This window comes from Fusarium graminearum, chromosome 4, assembly GCF_000240135.3.
Source record: "Fusarium graminearum PH-1 chromosome 4, whole genome shotgun sequence".
NCBI lineage: Eukaryota > Fungi > Ascomycota > Sordariomycetes > Hypocreales > Nectriaceae > Fusarium > Fusarium graminearum.
The window spans coordinates 1,502,223-1,520,882 of NC_026477.1; the positions used below are offsets into that span (position 1 = coordinate 1,502,223).

Below are 18,660 nucleotides of genomic sequence, written 5' to 3' on the forward strand. Positions count from 1 at the left end.
ATTCTATGGACTCCACTAGCTTCACTCATTAGGTCCTGACACTCGCAATCTGTACACACCCACGCACACCCTCCCAGGGCTCCAGCGGCGGACCAGACGGCAGAGTGCCCCCGGACCCCTGTCATAGCACCCAAGTCATGTCTGGGGCAAGGGAAACATCCATCAGGTGCGGGCCTGGGCTTCCCTGGTCTTTCTTCACATTAAGCCCATGGATGCCCTAATGCCTTCTGCCACTCTTGCCAGTACGGGCGACGGGGCCACGGTTCCCATCCACACCACTATGGCGCAGCCACTGCTCTTTTCTAATTCTGGACGAAACGTCGAGCCTATCCGTCGCCGGATGGCCCGCCGCGGTATGAGAGTAGCCTCCGAAGCCTATACCGTACCAATGCAACAACCCATGCCCCGACTGAATAAAGAGCTCGGCCATAAAGTAGTGGATAAAGAAAGGTATGGATATGGATGTTTATGTGGATGCGCGTGTGAGAAGATGGATGGCACCAAAGAGCCAAAGGCTCACGACAGAGCGTCCTCGGTCGCTTGTGCAAGTGTGCACAAGTCCCATGTCTTGCCCTTGGTGTCTCTTTTTGTGTTGTCGGTCACTTTTTTTCTTTTGTTGGTTGGTTTGTGTACGCGCGTGGTGAGTGATTATGCGTGTGCTAGTCTAATCAATCACCCACAGTCCGAACCATCCATTAGCATAATTCGATCCGACAAACGGAATGAATGCCACAGCCGCCATTAATGATGAGCACATCCTATTGCACATTTCTCTGCCTCCCTCATCTTATCCCTTCCATTCGTCTGCAAGGCTCTGCTATGCATGCTTATCCTATAGCCTCCAGCCAGTGGGGTTCTCGAGAATACCAGACTGACTTTGAGTTATGCCATGACCCTAGCCAAGGCGCGCCATGGTGCGCTGCTACTCGCTACCAGTAGCCTCCCTATCGCTGGGTGGCACGCAAACCGCAAACCGCGTCACAAGGGCTGCATAATCCCGCTCAATGATAGGGTGGTACCTTGGCGAGTCGGCGTGCATTGGATTCGCCGCGCCGCGCTGTCACAGAATAATAAACAACATGCGGTAATAGGTAATGAAGATTGGGCACGTTCAGAATGGATCCTGGCCGTGCACAACTCCAAACTGTCCACTCGGAATTGCGTTGTGCACCGCTTCAGTCCATTACACTGTCGTCGGCGCCGATATGCACGCTTCCATTCGTCGGGCTGTGTCGTGTCACATCCACCCGATGCATGGTAGGACATGCTATATGCAAGGTACAGGCGGTCGACGCTGCTTCACTCGTATGTAGGCCTCTTTAACTTGTTGATCACCTCGAAGCGGCCTCTGGCAGACACTCGACTTTGTGGAGCGTCAGACGTCACCCGTCCCATTCCGTCCCATCTCTTGATTGCTCTGCGGCCCAAGTTGGAGGCAACCTGTGGTGACGATGAGCTGCGTCGAGCTGTGGTTGGACAAATGGTCACGAAAGAGACCAAACGGGGTGATGGATCATGACGCTTATTTGGCGGAAACCTTGATCAATCATCGTTAGTATAGTAGGTGTAAGTTGAAACAACGACCAGAAACCAGATATCTGATCACAATGTAGTCTTGCAGTCAATGCATGACAGGGTGGTCTTCGTCTAACTGAGTCGACGTTGGAGGCCAAACTTGGGTTAATTGTTTATAGCCTGCCAAGTATGTAACTCTGTAGTTGGTCTTTTCTTCTTTGCAGAGTTGCTTGCCTACAAGCTTGCCTATCAGCTCGCATGTTTTGCTTGACTCGCATTATGAACTATGATGGCGCAACAAACCAATGTGGTATTCAGCTATGCTGTGCAGATGTTCGTTCTCGAGTCAAGTACTTGGTCGGTACTTGGTACATACATACAGGCTGTAGTTCAGCCGGTTTGACAGAGAATCGTAATAATTATCTCAGCGTCGAAACAAACGATGTTGGAATATCAATGGCCGATGAAGAAAAGCAACTTCCATGTGGGCCACCAGGGACCTAAACTGATCAACGATAAGTTCAGCAAGGCCTACAGCACGAGCACCAAAAATATAGCATTGCTCCCAGGTACTAAGGCTGACACTGCCTCTGCCCAGAATAGTGCAGGAATGTGAAGAGTCGGTGGAGTTCACAGCATCGCCCCATACTCTGGAGAGCATCTGAGAATGAATTTTATGCGGCAAACCCGCGTGCTGCGCTCAAACATTAGCTAGAGTCTGCATCTTTGCATAAAACAAAACATGACGGGACGGAGCGCCAGCGGCACCTACTGAATTTGGGCAAGTGTGCACTGCACTGCACTAAACTAGGATAGCACTACGAGCAGTCCGCCCAAGCATTAGTACGAGATAATGGATAGTTAGCACTTTGGTTACTAACGTTAGTTGGCATGTCGTACCTGACTGAGCTGAACTTACATTATTATCTGTAACATGATAATAGTAGTGCGCCAGTTGTGGAGAGAGATAGTGGATGATCTATTGCGCATGGCGTTGCAGCTTTATGACGATGAGCGAGCTGGATTGCGTAAGTCTTGTGACTTTTTCATGTAAGGTACCGATGGAGCGGCCAACTGCAGCTATCTTGACCCAGCGTTGGGTATTGGTATCTGGAGCTACGTATGTACGTTCGTTAGTACTCGTAATTCTTGTTACACTGGATTTCAAAGGATAGAGCAGCGTTGCTTCAGTCATGCGATCGTCCCAGGGAACCTTGCTGTGGGTAGGCATCATCCATGGTTCCTTCCCTGAGGATAAGTTAATTTGGCATTATTACCTAACAAGGGCAAGACCGTCCCAGCCAACCGTCCCTACTAGTGATAGGCTGTCAAAATTATCGAAGGGTCCAAAAGAAGACGAGATGACTTCTAAATGTAACGTCAGAGAAGCATTTCTGGCACCCAGGCCAAATCAAACCCCCACTGTCCATTGATAGCATCCATTACTGGGGACTGGCTAACTGGGAGCTGGGAACCGGGATTCAGGTCCCCGAGCCCTGCCCCGAGCAGTGACATTGACCCTCCGGCCCTGGACCCGGCCAATCGCCCATACATAATCTGAAATCACCTTCTGGGGAAGGTCCTTCTCGATCGGGCCTTGGCTCGTTACTTTGTTACTTCGTTCCTCTGGTCTGGGCGTTGGAGTGCGTCTGTTCTGTTCTGTTTTGTTCACTGGGTTGCCTCTATCTGGTTATGTCGCTGTTGGCCCGGCTGCCCGGCTTGCGGTAATTTTTTACGACTAAACAAACTACTGTATCATTACCCAAGCTAGACAATACGGTTAAGGGTGGCTTCAGGCTCAAAATACGCCACTCGAATTCTGCGTCGCTTGCCGCTATCTGCGCACGAGGAAGCCAATGCACGGATCATGGTACAACGGCGCCATGCTGCAATTGACCACCAGAGCGTGGTCTGACCTTGTAGACGAGTCAAGCATCTTGGTATCAACGACACCAGTAATCATGACACTCGTCCACAAATCCGCTCTCCAACTTCAACCCCGCCCTCATATACCCAAGGCATATCATCCAAGACCTCGGTGCTCACTGGTCTAAATCGAAGCCTCCCGCATCCCAGTTCCATCTTGCTGGATACAATCCGTTTCACCATTGCGCCCACAGCGAGTCAGCTCAGGCACGTCTGCCAGTGAGGATATTTGGATCGAGATCTGCACTAACACGGACGGTTCCACGACGATATTCCGAAATACACTACAATGCGTTTTGATACCCTGCGCTTTTTGCCTCGTGTCTGAGCTGCTGTCATCCCAACTTCCATCTGCCTTTCCTTTCCAGGGTCTGTCCGGGTTCAATATTGACAGCACCCACGCAAGACACTGAATATTGTGTACCGCCACTTGGCTGGCGTCACAGTAAATGCTCAACTTGGACCAACGGGAGGCAAGGACCAGGGTTTCTTTCACCTGTGACCCTACATCATGATATGGATCTCTTCAGTAATATTTCCTCAGGCTTGACCCATCTGGCATATCAAAACCGCAACCGAGCAGTAATCTGAGCCCTTCTCTGTGAGAGCAGGCATTAAGTAGTAACCGACTATTGGCAAAATCACCTTGTTGGTACGCACATGGTTTCCAATACTTTAGAAGACCTGGCTCAGGACGGAAATGCCACCGAAGGGAAGCAGCCCCAAACGGGCTAATCATCCTGTTGTTCACAATAGGCTTGATGACCGAGGAGTGACACCGGGCCATGCAATTGCCCGCCCCAGAAGTGGCTTCGCTCAGAACGTCCATGTTCCAGAAGGTCCAGAGAGTCTCGGCAACGAACCATCAATCTTCAAACCCGTCATCAACAGCTGAAACACTTCAGCAATCGATATATGCGTCGGCTCATGTATTCTGACGCATGCGCAGTCTTAGCGTCTTCAAACATGCAGCATGACATGAACCGACCCTCTATCTCTGTCTCGAACTTTTTAAAGCTCAGCTAGACAGCGTCTCCAAAAATATGCACAAATGTTTCTGTTGATGTTTCCGCCTCATTATCAGACCTAAGTCTTGTGGATGGCGGTTTGGCCCACTGCACTTGACCATTTTCTCTTTCAGACACGACGTTACAGATGGCAAGCCGAGTGGATATCTGATAGTCATAAGCCATGCCCGTTATGAAGGACATGCCCGAATTGTGGCCGTTCATATATGCCAGCCTAAAATGACCCGGCCTGAGTCCCATTGGTCAACAGAGAGGCTTCCTCAAACCTGAAACCCTAGCTGATGCATAAAGCTGCTGTTTCTACCTGTAGCGCCAATATTATACTTTGGGGTTGCATTAGCCAGGAACAATGCATACGAGCAGCACATAATGGAATAGCGTGTGGGGCAATGGCTCAAACGAGCACACTGAACACGACTCGACGCACAAATAAGGCACAAATCGACATCTCATTTCCTGATGCAAGCCACATATGCACAAGCACATGGGCTCACACACGCACACGAAATACATCGCTCGATCCATCTTCTCATCATTTTAGTCCTGACATGGACTCGGACTTGTGCCCCTGTGTTTGGACTTGTGCTGGTGCTTATGCATTTGAGCGCCCGCACGTGCATCTCGAGGACGGGCCACTGTTCTCATACGGTCATAGTCACGCTAGGATGTGAGGCGAGCGTTGCGGCAGTAAAAAATCTCGTCCAATAAGAGCAAGCAAGACGAAATAGCTCAACCAGCTCTCCAATATCTGCGCATGGGTAACTGTCTTTTATTTTATGTACCCTTATCTGAGGTCCAGATATGGATACCGAGGCTTCGATTTCCCTCTAGGCGAAACAAGATGGCAAGGTCCTATTACTGAGGAAGACTTTTCCTACACGCACAAACTATCTACCGTTTCGATTGACACCAACAGAAAGTCATGATGTCTCTTTGACACCGTAAATATGTACTGGAAATAACGATAGCTACCTACCTTCCCTGAGTTACATGAGAAGTGCTCAACTAGCTCAGCTCATATTTCTCAATCAGGTCCCAATACCATCACTGTTCTCTTTTTTTTCATAGTGGATATGAATGCATCATGAGGTAGCTGGGACCACGGAAAGTCGCCTCTCCAGCTTTGCTCTTCTTTGGGGTGACAGAGACCCCGTTGGCAGTCCCGGCAGCTCAGGCCTAACTGGTAGTGTTGGGTGCTGACTGGTGTTAGTAAAGCGACCCCCTCGTCCAGTCATAAGAACGAAACTGGTGGCAACTTTGGCTGCTTCGTACCTTGCATAACAACGTTCCAGTCTGCTGCAGAACGCTACATACATACAGAGGCCAGGGCCTGCAAGAAGCGAACGCCGCCGTTATGCAGGAACAGGAACGCCCAGCCGTTGCCGCCTCATAAATAAATGACAATCATTCTATCACAAGTTTGTTTGTCACATGTATTGGGCCGCAAACACACTTGTTGGATGTATGCACGCAGTTTGCTCACAGTTATCACACATGAGCACATATCACAATTAGGAATGACCACCAACAGACTGGTCATACCAAAAGATGATAGTAGGGTCCATGCTGTCACTTCACATGTAGTACAGTTTACAGTCGGATCATGTACTTCGACACCCCAGTGCCTAGGAGTCCGACTATGACGATCCGCTGGGAAACCAGCTCGGCAGGATCATTATTGCAACCACAAACAATAATCAATGCCGACTGTCTGCTAAGATCAACAGGTTGGTGGCAAGTGAATCGTCACTTCGTATTGGAAACGAAATACCTCCAATCCATTCGGCCGCCTGGCTGTCTGACTTTGGTCATCAGCTCCACCGATCCTCTTGACGGGTCTTTGCGAGTTCCCTCCACCTCGTAAGACTTTGGGAACGTGCTCTGAAGCTATCGACACCGCCGTCGCGCAGATACCACAGGATGGCATAGGCCCTGAACATTGAGGGCATAGACAGCTCCATCGCGCCGTTAGTGTCAGACTTGGGCCTCGCGGAGCCGGCTGCGCACATCCCGGCGCAGTAACAGGTGGTAGGTACGTACGTACGTACATACACAGTTACGTGCAGAGCTTGGCCGAATCCCACCAAAAGATCCGGTCGAAGGCTAACTGTTTTTGAAAGCGAGGCAAAGAGGATCCAACGTGGTGGTTCAGTTATTCTACCGACGTGCCAACGTAGCCAACATGCATGTATCACCCACCCCAGACCAATGGTCTGGGGAATCTTAGTCCGCGTCCGCGGACACCAGAGCTCAAGCACGAATATCACATTTTTGTTTCCCTCTAAATTTCTGAATTGTCTGTTGTCTGCTGCCATGGCTCTTTGGCATTGGATTATGCAATGTTCTCCAACTGGTATCAACGGTGGCGGCGGATATTTGGAGCTGCGAGTCAATTTGGGGCTACAGTCGATATTACTGCTCAAAATTGCACCTCTGAACTCATCTGTTAGGACCATCCTAAGGTCCCGGCACAGCGTCTCTCGGAAGCGAAATGCTTGGCTTTGCCTGGGCCTGGCTACCTGGATCAAGGACAAGATGGGACCCTGATGGACGGTCGAACAGGGGGGCTCTTCAGCAGCTAGTCAAGTCAGGGGTGTCCCTGTTTCAAAATGGGGCGGCGGGGTTTGTTGGAGATTTGACAACGGCCCGGATGCGTAGCCGTGTGGTCAGCTAGTCTCAAGTACAAGGTCTCCCGGGACTTAGGCTATAAAAATCCTGGCCCTCCGGTCCTTAGGATGCTCCCCGGATTTTAGCCCGGTCCAATACAGTTCTCGAGCGAGCAGATGGGCCAGTTGCTCAGCATGGACCCTAAGTTTTGGCATGATTCTGGAAGATCGCCTCTCAGATACGTAGGACGTCTGAATCTGACCTGGGCACGATTTAGCTCGTGTTTGCCAGTCCTAAAGAGACTCTCGGTTCCGTGTCAATCAGCCGCAGCGGAATCAATGGTTCAGCTGGATGAATAGCCAGCATTGACTTTGGTGACTCGTTTTCCTGAATAGTTGGTGGTGTCGTCGTGGCAAATCGCTTCGACGAGTGCCCTTGTTCTTGACTTGAGGCATTTGACCCCATGTTACATACGATACAGCTCAAAGACGAAGTCGAAACTCGATCAGATGTGTCGTCCCCAGAAAACGGATAACCCGACAATGCGTTCATGCAGAGGCATGAGAATTACGGGGGGCTACCATGTCCAATCCACAGGTATAGGATTTAGGAATGCTTGGGTTTTTCCGCATGCAGACAGATGCACATGCAGTTTCCGCATCTATCTAGCAACGATGCTACAGTCCTCTCATCCGAGTTTAGGCGCAACGATAGTAGCAGAGCTATGAATGATCCGCTCGGCGCTCCACGAGTCAATCAATACAATACTGCGATGATCAAAGGTGAGATGACGGGCTAGCCATGTGGACGCACGTCGAAATCAGCTCGAAGCCAGGGCACCCTGGTAGAAGGTATCCTGGACCAACGCTAAACGACATCCCTTGTCCAAGCCGACTGGCCATTCCGCCGACCATGTCCTTGGGACTTCTCGAAGGTTTCAAATTGGCCCCCGGTACAGAGTATAGCGCAAGATCATGCTCTATTCTTTGAGAAGGTGGCTGTCAACCCATCCATGTTGACGATCCATTGGGTGCAATCCTAGGGACCTCTTCCTGCGCTTGCACTGCGATGCTGCACGCGAGTCAACCTCTTCTTTCTGCAGCACAGAACTGTCCCACTAGATGGTACTACAAGCCTCGAAGACAACGGCTAGCTAGCTACCTAGTTATTGCTTTTTTCTCTCTCTTTCTTTTGAGGGCAGTACGTCGTTGCAGGGTATTGGTACGAGATGTCAGTGTCGACAGAAAGGAACTGCCAGCGCCAACATGTAACCATCATGTTGCTGGTCATGATTATTTGTCGATCTTGATAAGGGCAAACAATGCACGGGCTTCCTTCTACTAACTCCCGATTGAACAAAACTGTCAACCCACGTGGGATATGTCAAGAATTTTGTGAGCGGAAGTTGAGATTGGGCTCCGTGCGTCAATATCCTTCTCACCACCACTACAGACTAACACTGGATGACAGTCCTCCGTCCTATTTCTACCCTGTTACCTTAAGCTTGTATGGACAAGTAGGACGATACTATGGCCCGAGCTCGTCTCTGGCAAAGCTTGCCAAAACAACAAAGTTCAGATGCATGGTATATTGTTTTTGCTTCCTGCAAACCAAACAACAATTGTTGGTGGGCGTTGCTACTGCCGTCTCTCGTTAGTCTGCCTGCATGTCGATCATGAATCGCTCGGACTGCGGCCAACGGTTGCTTCTTGTTGGTAGGCAGCCTCACTCTTATCGCTTGTTCATTGTCGCAGTTGGTGAGGGTCCGTAATTATGCGGTGAGCCACAGCTATTGTCAGAAGATCCTATACCTACAGCTGAAGCTACAGCTTCAACCCCAAACTTGGTTACGGTCACAGCAGGATTTAGAAGCGATTAACAAGGAATACTACCGTCAGCAAGCAGTTCTCTCGGTATTAAGCTCCATGTGACAACTACCGGCGATTGGAAGGAAAAAAGAAATTATCTCGCCAGTTGGTCCCACGCTCAAGGGTTGAGGCTTTCGCTACTACGGCCTGTATGGTCCGTGGGCACGAGAAAAGTGAGAAGAGGGCAAAACGACTCTTGGTTGCAGACTTTTCTTCACCTCGACACCGCACACACAGTAGACTGGTCTACAGTATACAATGTCTCAGGTACGGGGTTGATAGGATGCTTACCGTCCCGAGCCACCCCTGCTCCCCATCTCATGCGTCTATGCGTTCATGCCATACCCAGCACTGGTACTGGTCTACGGGTACGTATGGGGCTTTTGGTAGCAATTGTGCCAGGCACTTGGAGACAAAGCGGATGCTCAATACGACGGTGTAATTCGAACCCTTCTGGCGAAACCCGAGCAGTTCATCAGAATGGCATGATGACTTGCAGGCGGTCACAGACGACCTGACATGCCTCGGCTTTGTTACGTACATGCGGTAACGTCTTTATCCTCGCCATGCCCATCATCGCTTGTCTCGTCTTGCCTGTTGATGGGTACTCTGTACGGCAGCTCCGGACCAGCCCGCCCATGCGATGCGAGGCGAGGCGCGGTCCGCAAAGTCTGAGAGCAAACATGGACTAGGCAGGTTTGATGATAATTAATAGAACGGGAAGCAATAGATAGACGGTGTGTCATTTCGGCATGAGAGTCTATCTAATTGTGACTCGCCATCAGGTTGCCATCGAACCCACCCGTTCACCGTTTGCCAGCAACTAGACTAATTAATGTAGGACTCAGTTATGGCTTTGCTTTGCTTTGATTTGCAGAGCGAGTAAGCAAGCAAGCAAGCAGAAAACAAGCCGTGTTTGCCTCTTGACTAGACTACCTAGTGAGATCTGATCAGATCAGATCTGGCCACTTGACTTTGACTTGACGCACCAACAGATTGTTGTCGTTGTCGTCTTGCCTCTTTTGCATATGCACCATGTTTTTTTGCTTTTTTTCTCACTCTCTCTTGGATCATGTTTTTGTCGTCTCTTCCCTCCTCTAACCTTTTTAAGCCTTATTTTCTTTTTTTGCTCAGTCTGGCATCGTCACAATCAGTTTGATAACATATCACGAAAATAAATGTGTTGTGATTTATTACATTCGACCTATCTATGCTCCATTCCATGGCTATACAAACTACACGTCTGATTGGGCGAGAAAGTGAGAGCCAACAAAGGATTTTAAAGACGACGTATCATGTCCCATTCAAGCAGGAGCTTACTGAGTGGCTCAAGTGAACACGGACTGCTGTATCAAACGTTGTTCATACCTGAATGTGATGTTGGGTTACCAGACTGCCTAGTGGCTGCCAGTCGCTAGAAACAAGCAACACAACGCAACGTGACACAAGACACGAGGCTTAGACCATTCATCCGATATGCAGTTTTTTTATGTGCTCAGCTGAAGATGAAACGATCGACCCAATCAGAAGTATATACGAAGAAGACGTTTGAGGTATCCCAGTGGGCAGTTATCTGAAACACGTTGCACTATATCCGTGTTTGACGTCAAAGATTCAAGTCAGAGCAGAGTTGTCCTCAGATGAGAGGGGGTGTTTATGCGGACAGCAAATTGTCCGTCCACATATTACATACCCATCAACCTATTTTTACATAGGAATTCGGGTGCTAGGTTGTCGGATACACTGTGATACTCAGCCAAGTGGTTCTGTGTTTGCAGTCCCGACGACCATGTTAGAGAGTAGTACTCTGTGGGGTTGTGGCATATGGGGGTTCGAGAACTTCAGACGGTAAGAGACAGAGAGGGAGATGGAGATGGTAGGGAATCGATTGTCAATGCCACCTTTGTTGAACAAGCGGTAGAGGAGGCAAAGAGTCCTGAATGGCTTCATCGCCCTGCTGCGTCGAGGCACGGCAGCCGGCCGAAGTTATGCCTGCAGACCGACGGTTTGTCGCCTCTCTTTGCTGGTGGATGGATCAGAGCACGGTACAGCATGTGAGGGATCAACAATAGAGTTTTCTAAAGGCTTCGCGGCGGATTTGGGGATGCCGATTGGATGCATTGTCAATGGCAGTGTCTGACCGACACGTCGTGAATCAGATTTGGGGCCTGCGTCTGCGTCTGCATCTGCATCTGCATCTGCATTTACCTGACAAGACCGAGTCCAATGCGAGGGTAAAAAGTAGGTTTGTTGCTGTCATGTGCTCCATAGCAGACGCATAATAGACTCCATATACATACAATATCCTCTAGTCTAACTAACACTTGGAATTGATCATCTATCAGCCCTTGAATGCTTTTTCTGGGAGTGGCACTGCAATGGAGTTTTTCTTCTTTGGATACACGCCTTCTCTTGTCCTTCCTCACCTGCATGCATATACTCGTTGCTTCTTCCTCTAGTCTGACGGGTAATGGCCTCGGCTTTGAGCGATCACTTTTTTTACTTTCTTTGTGTCTCCATTTTTTATATTTCTTCTTTTCCTACTTTTTGTTCTTTTCTTGCAATTGCATAGTTGTTTCTTGCTTGTTTGCCTGCCGCCGAGTATATGTCTCCAATCGCGACTTTGGTAGGTATAGGGTACACTCATCCGTCATGGACGAGTGATTTATCTCCATTCCAGCAATCGCAGAGGGGAGTTTAGCAATAGATGACATGGAGGGTTACGAATCTGACATTAGACACTTTTTTTTGTTTTCTTTAAGCAAGGGTCGATGTCAGACATGGTCTACATACACGTGTGAGTGCCTGTGTTGAGGCTTGCAAATGGCCAGAGTCTTACATAGAGAGCTATGCAAGGGTGAGTGTTTGAAAAAGTATGTCTCGAACCAATAGATCCAGGCTTAACATACCAGTCTGGCACACACAAACTGATCTGATCGATCTTGATTAAGTGACGTGCATATAGATCTCGAGTAAGGGATGACTGTTGGCATACCATTATGAGGATCGAGATTCATGCGACGACTGGTCTCAGCATTTAATAGTAGTTGACAACTGTGTAAAGACTATTGGCCAGGGATGATTGATGATATTCAAGTCTTAGCAGACACTCCCATGTAAGTTAAAGAGCAGATTGAAGAGTTATGTGAAGCTGAAATGTACTATCGCGATATTGATACTTGGTGTTTTAAACACAAGTGTTCACATTGACGAGACTGCACTGATGAGACTGCATGTCACGTGCGAAAGCTGTAAGCCAATTCGACACTTTGGGTTGTCACCAATAATGGGTTAAAAGCCAGCACTAACACTGAATACCTTGTAATTCGTGATTCTTATGGAATTTTCAGTTCGTAAAAGTACGTTGTCCAATATCCTCCAGAAATCGAGTATAGGGTAGCTAACGGCTAATCGGCCGGCAACGGGGATCCGAAGCAGATATACGGCCCCACACGGGCCGTGACCGGTTAGATCGGCTGACAATAAAACTCGGCATGATAGAACGGGCCCTCGATGGAAGCGGTGAAAACAAGGCATTGTATAGCTGTTATGAATAATGGAGCATGCCAAGTACTACGGTGAATAGACAATGCCCATATCAGATCATGTCAGTATTGTAGAATTACCATCAACACTTCATCAATACATAGGTAGTCATAATCATGGTAGAAATCATTCAGTCTTTATTGTCTTCCCACTATCCGTACCTGACTAGAACTAAACCTCCAGCCACCCGAATTACCGTGGTTACCAACCTCCGACCCCACGGACTTGTACCAAGAAAAGCATCCCAACCTCCCCTCAATTTCCTAGTTAATTATTTGGGCGCCAAGTCTCCTACTAAAAGAGAAAAAAACTTAATGGAGACCAATTAATCCATTACGCGGCAAGCCCAAGACGATTATCCCGTAAAAAAAATAAATAAGAAACCGGAAAACCGGTCAACGTTTATACGGTGACGAGTGTGGCCGTGACGTGACGTGTCGACGTCTTGGTATTAAGTCCTTTCTCACCGTTTTATTCTGCCTTTTCCCTCACAACTATCCAACTGCAAGTCTTCCCTTTTCTATCTTTCTCATGCAACCACTTTAAGACTCGAGTCACCGCTTTTCGTGTTACTGCTACCTACACCGTCAAGTTCGAATCAAGTCAAGTCGGGTCCAGTCTATAACAAATACTCGGATATAAGTAAATCACACCACTACTGCTTGCGTGTATCGACGACTATCTCTACTCCCACTCCCATTGTACATATCATATCACACCGCATCACATATAGCCCATCATGAGGTGGCCATCCAGATTCTCAGTCGCAGCTACTACGCTGCTCCTTAGCTCTGTCTCAGCCCAAACATGGAGTTCATGCAACCCCCTACACAGCAGTAAGTTCATCGTCGCACTATCCACCGACCCAATCACATACTGACAGCTCCTCTCTATAGCCAACTGTCCTAACAATGATGCGCTGGGCATGAGTATCGACATCGACTTCTCCAAAGGCGCAGTAAACTCCTTCGCAGCCTCCGGTTCTCCAAAGTACGACAGCGAGGGTGTCTCCTTCACCGTCTCCCGCGCCAACGATGCGCCTCAACTCGCTTCCCTCTTCTACATCATGTTCGGCCGTGTCGAGATTACAATGAAGGCTGCGCCCGGCGCTGGTATCGTCTCGTCCCTCGTTCTCCAATCCGATGATCTCGACGAGATCGACATCGAGTGGCTCGGCTCCGACAATGACGAGATCCAGTCCAATTTCTTTGGAAAGGGTCAGACCACTTCATATAACCGTGGCGAGTTCCACGACATCACCAACACACAAGGAGAATGGATCACATATACTATTGATTGGACCAAGGACCGCATTCTCTGGATGGTTGGCGGCACCGTTATCCGTACCCTCAATGCTGGAGATGCACCCGACAACCAATACCCTCAAACCCCAATGCAAGTCAAGTTTGGAGCTTGGGCTGGTGGTGATCCCAACACGAACCCTCCTGGAACCGTCAAGTGGGCGCGTGGACCTACAGACTTCTCCAAGGGCCCCTTTACGATGAAGGTCAGGAGTGTCATCATCACAGATTACTCTACCGGCGATGAGTACAAGTACAATGACCAATCTGGCTCATGGCAATCCATAGAGTCTATTGGCGGCGAGATCAACGGCAACGAGAACGGTGATGCCGTAACCGTAACCGCTACTGCTCAGGGAACCATTGCCACGCAGGGCGGAAACGTCCCTATTGGAGGTATCGGTGAGGACGGAAGTCCCGCCACGGCTACACAGACTGGATGGCCCTGGACTGGCACCCGTCCTTCTGGCGGGGCTATCCCCTCAGGATGGCGCCTCAACGCCGAAGGAAAGATCATCCCCGCTGAGAACGGCGCCATGAGCTCCCCTCAGCCCTTCCACAGCCTCATCGCTGTTGTTCCCTTCTTCGCTGGCATCATGGCCTTTGCCGGAAGGTTTATTTGAAGAAGGAACCTCTCTTTCACCTTCACTGTATATGATAATGATTCGACATATTACGAAGAGCTGAACCCCTGTACTTTGGCAGGATATAGATGTACAAAGTCTTCAGGGACGTTGTCAGGATTGGATGTGATACCTGATTTGCATGACATGGTTGGTTGGCGTTGCTGCAGAATATCTGCATGTATATAGTATTTGCACCCGCGTGGGTTTTTGGTTTCCTGATTTGTTTGTTTTCAGCGACGGCGCAATGGACTCGGGCAACAAAGAGGATGCACGAATAGATACATATCAACTATAGATAGAATAATAACCCTGTACAATCAACCAGTAACTATCTGTTATTTCGCAAACACTTTATGTTTACTGCTGTTGCTTGCTCATCACTCACCTGTATTGATTGGCACATGAAAATGCATATATAGCAATTGAATTTCCCCAAAAGCTGAGCTGACATGTATCCTTCTGCTGGGAGACATGGATTGAATCTCAACATGAGCTCAACCTCTTGGTACACGTGTAGTGTTTCTATATATGCCTCTAAAGAAAACAAAGTCTCTGCCGCCCAAATCTCCTAAGCCCAGATGCTCCCGATAACCCGTCTCGGCGCCTCATAGTCCATCGCCTTGTCCGTTTCACCCTCCTTCGTAAGCACGCACATGCGTGACGAGCTTGCGCTTCTATTTATCTGCCCATCACCGACGTAACACCTCCCTCTTTCCTTTTGCTCATGTTGAAAGCATCGATTGAGTATTCTTACAAACGTTCCAAAAAAAAAAAAAATAGCAAATTAGTAAAGTAAAAGCAAAGAAACCAAAAGCCACCCGCTTTTCTCTTTTTGTACGCCAACCCTTCTTACGTTGACCTAGAAGGTCCAATCGTCTTCGTCCTCAACAGACTTGATCGCCCATCGGAACTTGTCTCGAAGTGTCTTGGAGAAGAACTTCTCGATGGGAACATCAAACTTCTTGGAGAAGACGACAGTGAGACGAGGATCAATATAGTTCTGTTGTCAATGGTTAGTCAGACGCAACATAGTTAATTGGGTGTTCGGAGAGACTCACGATCTTGGAGGTGCCGAGAGCTACCTCCTTGTTACCATCACGATCTTGGGCCTGGAGCTCAAGTGTCTTGATGCGTTCGTCAAACTTATCCACAGCCTTTAGGAACTTGTCAACGGTGGCGCCTCGGCCCTCAGCCTCAACCTTCTTGCTCTTGTTCTCCTTCTTGAACTTTGCTTCCATTTCCTTCACAACCTGAAGTCGCTCCTTGAGCTCCTTCTCAGGCAGGGGCCTCTCCTTGTCAGCCTTGCGCTTTTCGTTGTCCTTCTCAAACTTCTTCTGGACCTTTGTGCGCTGCTCCTCGAGCAAGAATTGCTGGTGCTCCTTGATCCACTCATCATTCAGCTCCTCGTCCTTCTCAAACCAGGCAGTGCCCTTCTTCTTCTTGTAGCTTGAGTCAACGTCGAGTATCATCATCTTGGTACGCCATTGCTGGTATCGGAGGCCTTTAATCTAAACGAGAGTCAGTATGTCGTGGTATTAAACATGATGCAGGTCAGCCTTACCCTGTCGCCTAGCTTGGCCATTTGTTGCTCGTGAGAGGCGCCAACGGTTCGCTTGTGGTTACACAGAATAGCAACTTCACGGTTGCAATCGTTGTACAGCTTCACCTTTTCGGCAACCGTACCGCGAGAGCGAGGGTCACTGCCAAGCTTGTTGAGCAGAGTCGACATTGTGAAGGAAGCGTTGTAAGTACGGAAGACCTTGGCAGTCAAGCCCTTCATGTAGCTGGTCAGATGCTTGTTGAGTTGAGAGGTCTGCAATTTTGTTAGTTGATGGCTTGCTTGAGAGGTATAAACGACTTACTGTGAGACGGTCAAAAAGATCATCTCCCGTTGTCTTGGGTGCCTTTTTGAAGAGCTTCAGGTTCTTGAAAACCTGGGCGTCGACAACAGCAGTCTCTCTGTAGGGAATACTATCTTTTCCAAGGAAATCGAATGTGACCTTGTTGGGAGGCTCAAGTGTGACGTGCTCATACTTGAGAGAGCAGCAGCCCACTGTATCAGCCTCGTTTTCTGTATCCTTCTCATTTCCAGCTCGGAGAGCCAACTTGTCGATAAAGTACATGGCGGTTGCTCGCTGTCGATCAGCCATTATCTCGCTCTTGAGCTCCTTGGTGTAGTCCTTGCGGATCTTGTCAATGTGCTTCTTGAGTTCTCGAGCCTTCTCGAACTTCTTGAAATCACTTTGACCCTTGATAGCGCTGTCTGCTCCCAGCATGACATACTTGTAGTTCTGGTTGATGTTCTCTTGCCACATGGCTAGCCAGGTTGCCTTTTGGTCGTGCTGCACCGCCTTCCACTGGTGACCCTTGGGAGGCTCTGGGATCTTGGCGCCCTTACCAATGTTGATGGTAATCTGCTCTGGCTGAACACGTTGTTTGACTTTGCCAGTCTTGGGGTGCTCACCACGACCACGGAATAGACTCGGAGGTTCGACTCTGAAGTTGCCGACCTTCTCCTTTCTACCATCCCATGTGCAGTGGGTGAAAGGGGCCTCGAGGGCGTCCTTCTTGGCCTTGGCAGCCTCTTTCTCTTCCTTGGTCATGTTCTTGGTCTTGTTCTGTTCCACCCTCTTGGTCCAGTAGTCGTTGATCTTGTCAAAGTTGCACTTATCTAGTGACTTGATTGCGACCTTCTTCCCTTGAACATCTGTCACACCGTACTTGTCGCAGTATACTTTGAAATCGTCGAAGAAGTTCTTTCGGAAGACTGGGTTCTCAAGGTGATGGATCGACGCGGCTGTCATCATGGCAACCCAGAAAGTGGCAACTTCTTCGACCTCGGGCGCAAGAGTAACCGGCTGTCCGTCGTAGAGCATCTTGACATTCTTGGGTAATGGCTCGTAGTCAGGGGGGAACAAAACACCATTGTGCTCTAGAGTGGTCCATTTGATGGAATCGTCTTCCTTCTTGGGCGCGTTCCACCACTCGAATTCTTCTTCACCATCACTCTCGCTTGCCTTCTTGGACTCCGCCTTCGCACCCTTCTTGGCAGCAGCAGGTCTGACCTTCTTGGAAATAGGAGCATCAGAATCTGATTCTTCCTTCTTCACACCATTTGACTTTCGCTTCGCGGTTCCGTTTGTTTGTCGCTTGGTCGCAGTAGATCTTGCAAGGGGCACATCGTCATCAGATTCATCCTTGATGGCCTTCTTGGGTGCAGGCTTCTTGGCTCGTTCCTGGGATCGAATCGCCTTGGCTTCCTTCTCAGCCTTCTTCTCAATGTTGGCCTTCTTCTGCGCAAGTTTCACACCGAGAGGCTCGTCGTCGTCGTCCGAGGACTCGGGAAGCGCGGTCTCCTTATAAGACGGTGGAAGCTTCTTTCCTCGTGCCTTCATGATTGGCTCGTCATCGGAATCGGATTCGGCAACTTTGGTTATCTGCTTCTTCTGGCGTTTGGCCTACAACATCATGGTCAGCATAAGCTGGCCCCACAGCAAAGTTTTTCTCGTATCATGAAGTACTGACCAGTGGAACACCTTCGTCGCTTGACTCATCGTCCTTGTAGTTGACTTTGGTGATGGAATTGCGTGATTTGCGTTTCGTTGTACCATTGGCGGCTGGCTCATCGATGTCCATCGAGGTGTCTTCTATGGGACCGTTGCGAACTGAGAGACCAGCCATTTTGGCGGCTTCCTTAGGAACTGACTGAGCCATGGCATTGTCATCGGCGCGTGAAATCTTTGCCGCTGAGACTGTAAGAGGACTTTCTGTTAGATCAAGATCAAGAAACAGAAAAAGTATGCGACATGGTGGCCGAGGCAGCTGGCTGATTGGGAGAAACTTTGTTTTGAACGCCAACGTGATGGTACCCATGATCGCGAGAATACACCACTAAAGCAGCAAGGAATTGGGAAAACAAAGCGCGACTTACGTCGATGGCCATTAGCCTTCGCCAAAGGGCGATCATCGTCGGAGGAACTCATGGTTATGCGGTTGGAAGTGAGTATTCGTTCTGCGGCTTGCCGCCTACCAACGTGCGATGAGGTCAGGGACTGGGATCTGAAAAGTGAAAGCGTAGGAAAAGGAAGAATAGGTCGTTGTAGATGATGGAAAAGCGAGATATCGGAGGAGAAAGCGCGAGGAAAATATCCCCTCAACGCCTTGCGTAGGAGATGAGGGTGGATTTTGAAGGGTTAGCAAGAAGCTGAGAGAAGAAAATCAGCAACAATGGGATTGGGAGGAA

General features: G+C 49.1%; 4 protein-coding genes across 4 annotated transcripts; 2 read left to right on the forward strand and 2 right to left on the reverse strand.

Moving 5' to 3' along the window:
* Nucleotides 1–220: 220 nt before the first annotated feature.
* FGSG_06872 (uncharacterized protein) lies at nucleotides 221–2,690 on the forward strand (the record flags this gene model as incomplete). The annotated part of the gene is made up of 9 exons (XM_011328227.1): nucleotides 221–640; nucleotides 839–1,015; nucleotides 1,092–1,257; nucleotides 1,314–1,483; nucleotides 1,636–1,702; nucleotides 1,944–2,084; nucleotides 2,332–2,358; nucleotides 2,460–2,543; nucleotides 2,653–2,690. The coding sequence occupies 9 exons, from the start codon at nucleotides 221–223 to the stop codon at nucleotides 2,688–2,690; spliced, it is 1,290 nt and encodes a 429-aa protein (XP_011326529.1).
* Nucleotides 2,691–10,930: 8,240 nt separating this feature from the next.
* Nucleotides 10,931–11,376, reverse strand: FGSG_13003 (uncharacterized protein; the record flags this gene model as incomplete). Its single annotated transcript, XM_011328228.1, has 2 exons — nucleotides 10,931–11,152; nucleotides 11,245–11,376. 2 exons carry the CDS (start codon nucleotides 11,374–11,376, stop codon nucleotides 10,931–10,933), a joined length of 354 nt encoding a protein of 117 aa, XP_011326530.1.
* A 1,853-nt stretch (nucleotides 11,377–13,229) lies between these two features.
* On the forward strand, nucleotides 13,230–14,414 carry FGSG_06873 (uncharacterized protein; the record flags this gene model as incomplete). The annotated part of the gene is made up of 2 exons (XM_011328229.1): nucleotides 13,230–13,326; nucleotides 13,387–14,414. The coding sequence occupies 2 exons, from the start codon at nucleotides 13,230–13,232 to the stop codon at nucleotides 14,412–14,414; spliced, it is 1,125 nt and encodes a 374-aa protein (XP_011326531.1).
* An 862-nt stretch (nucleotides 14,415–15,276) lies between these two features.
* FGSG_06874 (uncharacterized protein) lies at nucleotides 15,277–18,400 on the reverse strand (the record flags this gene model as incomplete). Its single annotated transcript, XM_011328230.1, has 6 exons — nucleotides 15,277–15,417; nucleotides 15,476–15,925; nucleotides 15,979–16,230; nucleotides 16,280–17,875; nucleotides 17,943–18,184; nucleotides 18,349–18,400. The coding sequence occupies 6 exons, from the start codon at nucleotides 18,398–18,400 to the stop codon at nucleotides 15,277–15,279; spliced, it is 2,733 nt and encodes a 910-aa protein (XP_011326532.1).
* Nucleotides 18,401–18,660: the final 260 nt, after the last annotated feature.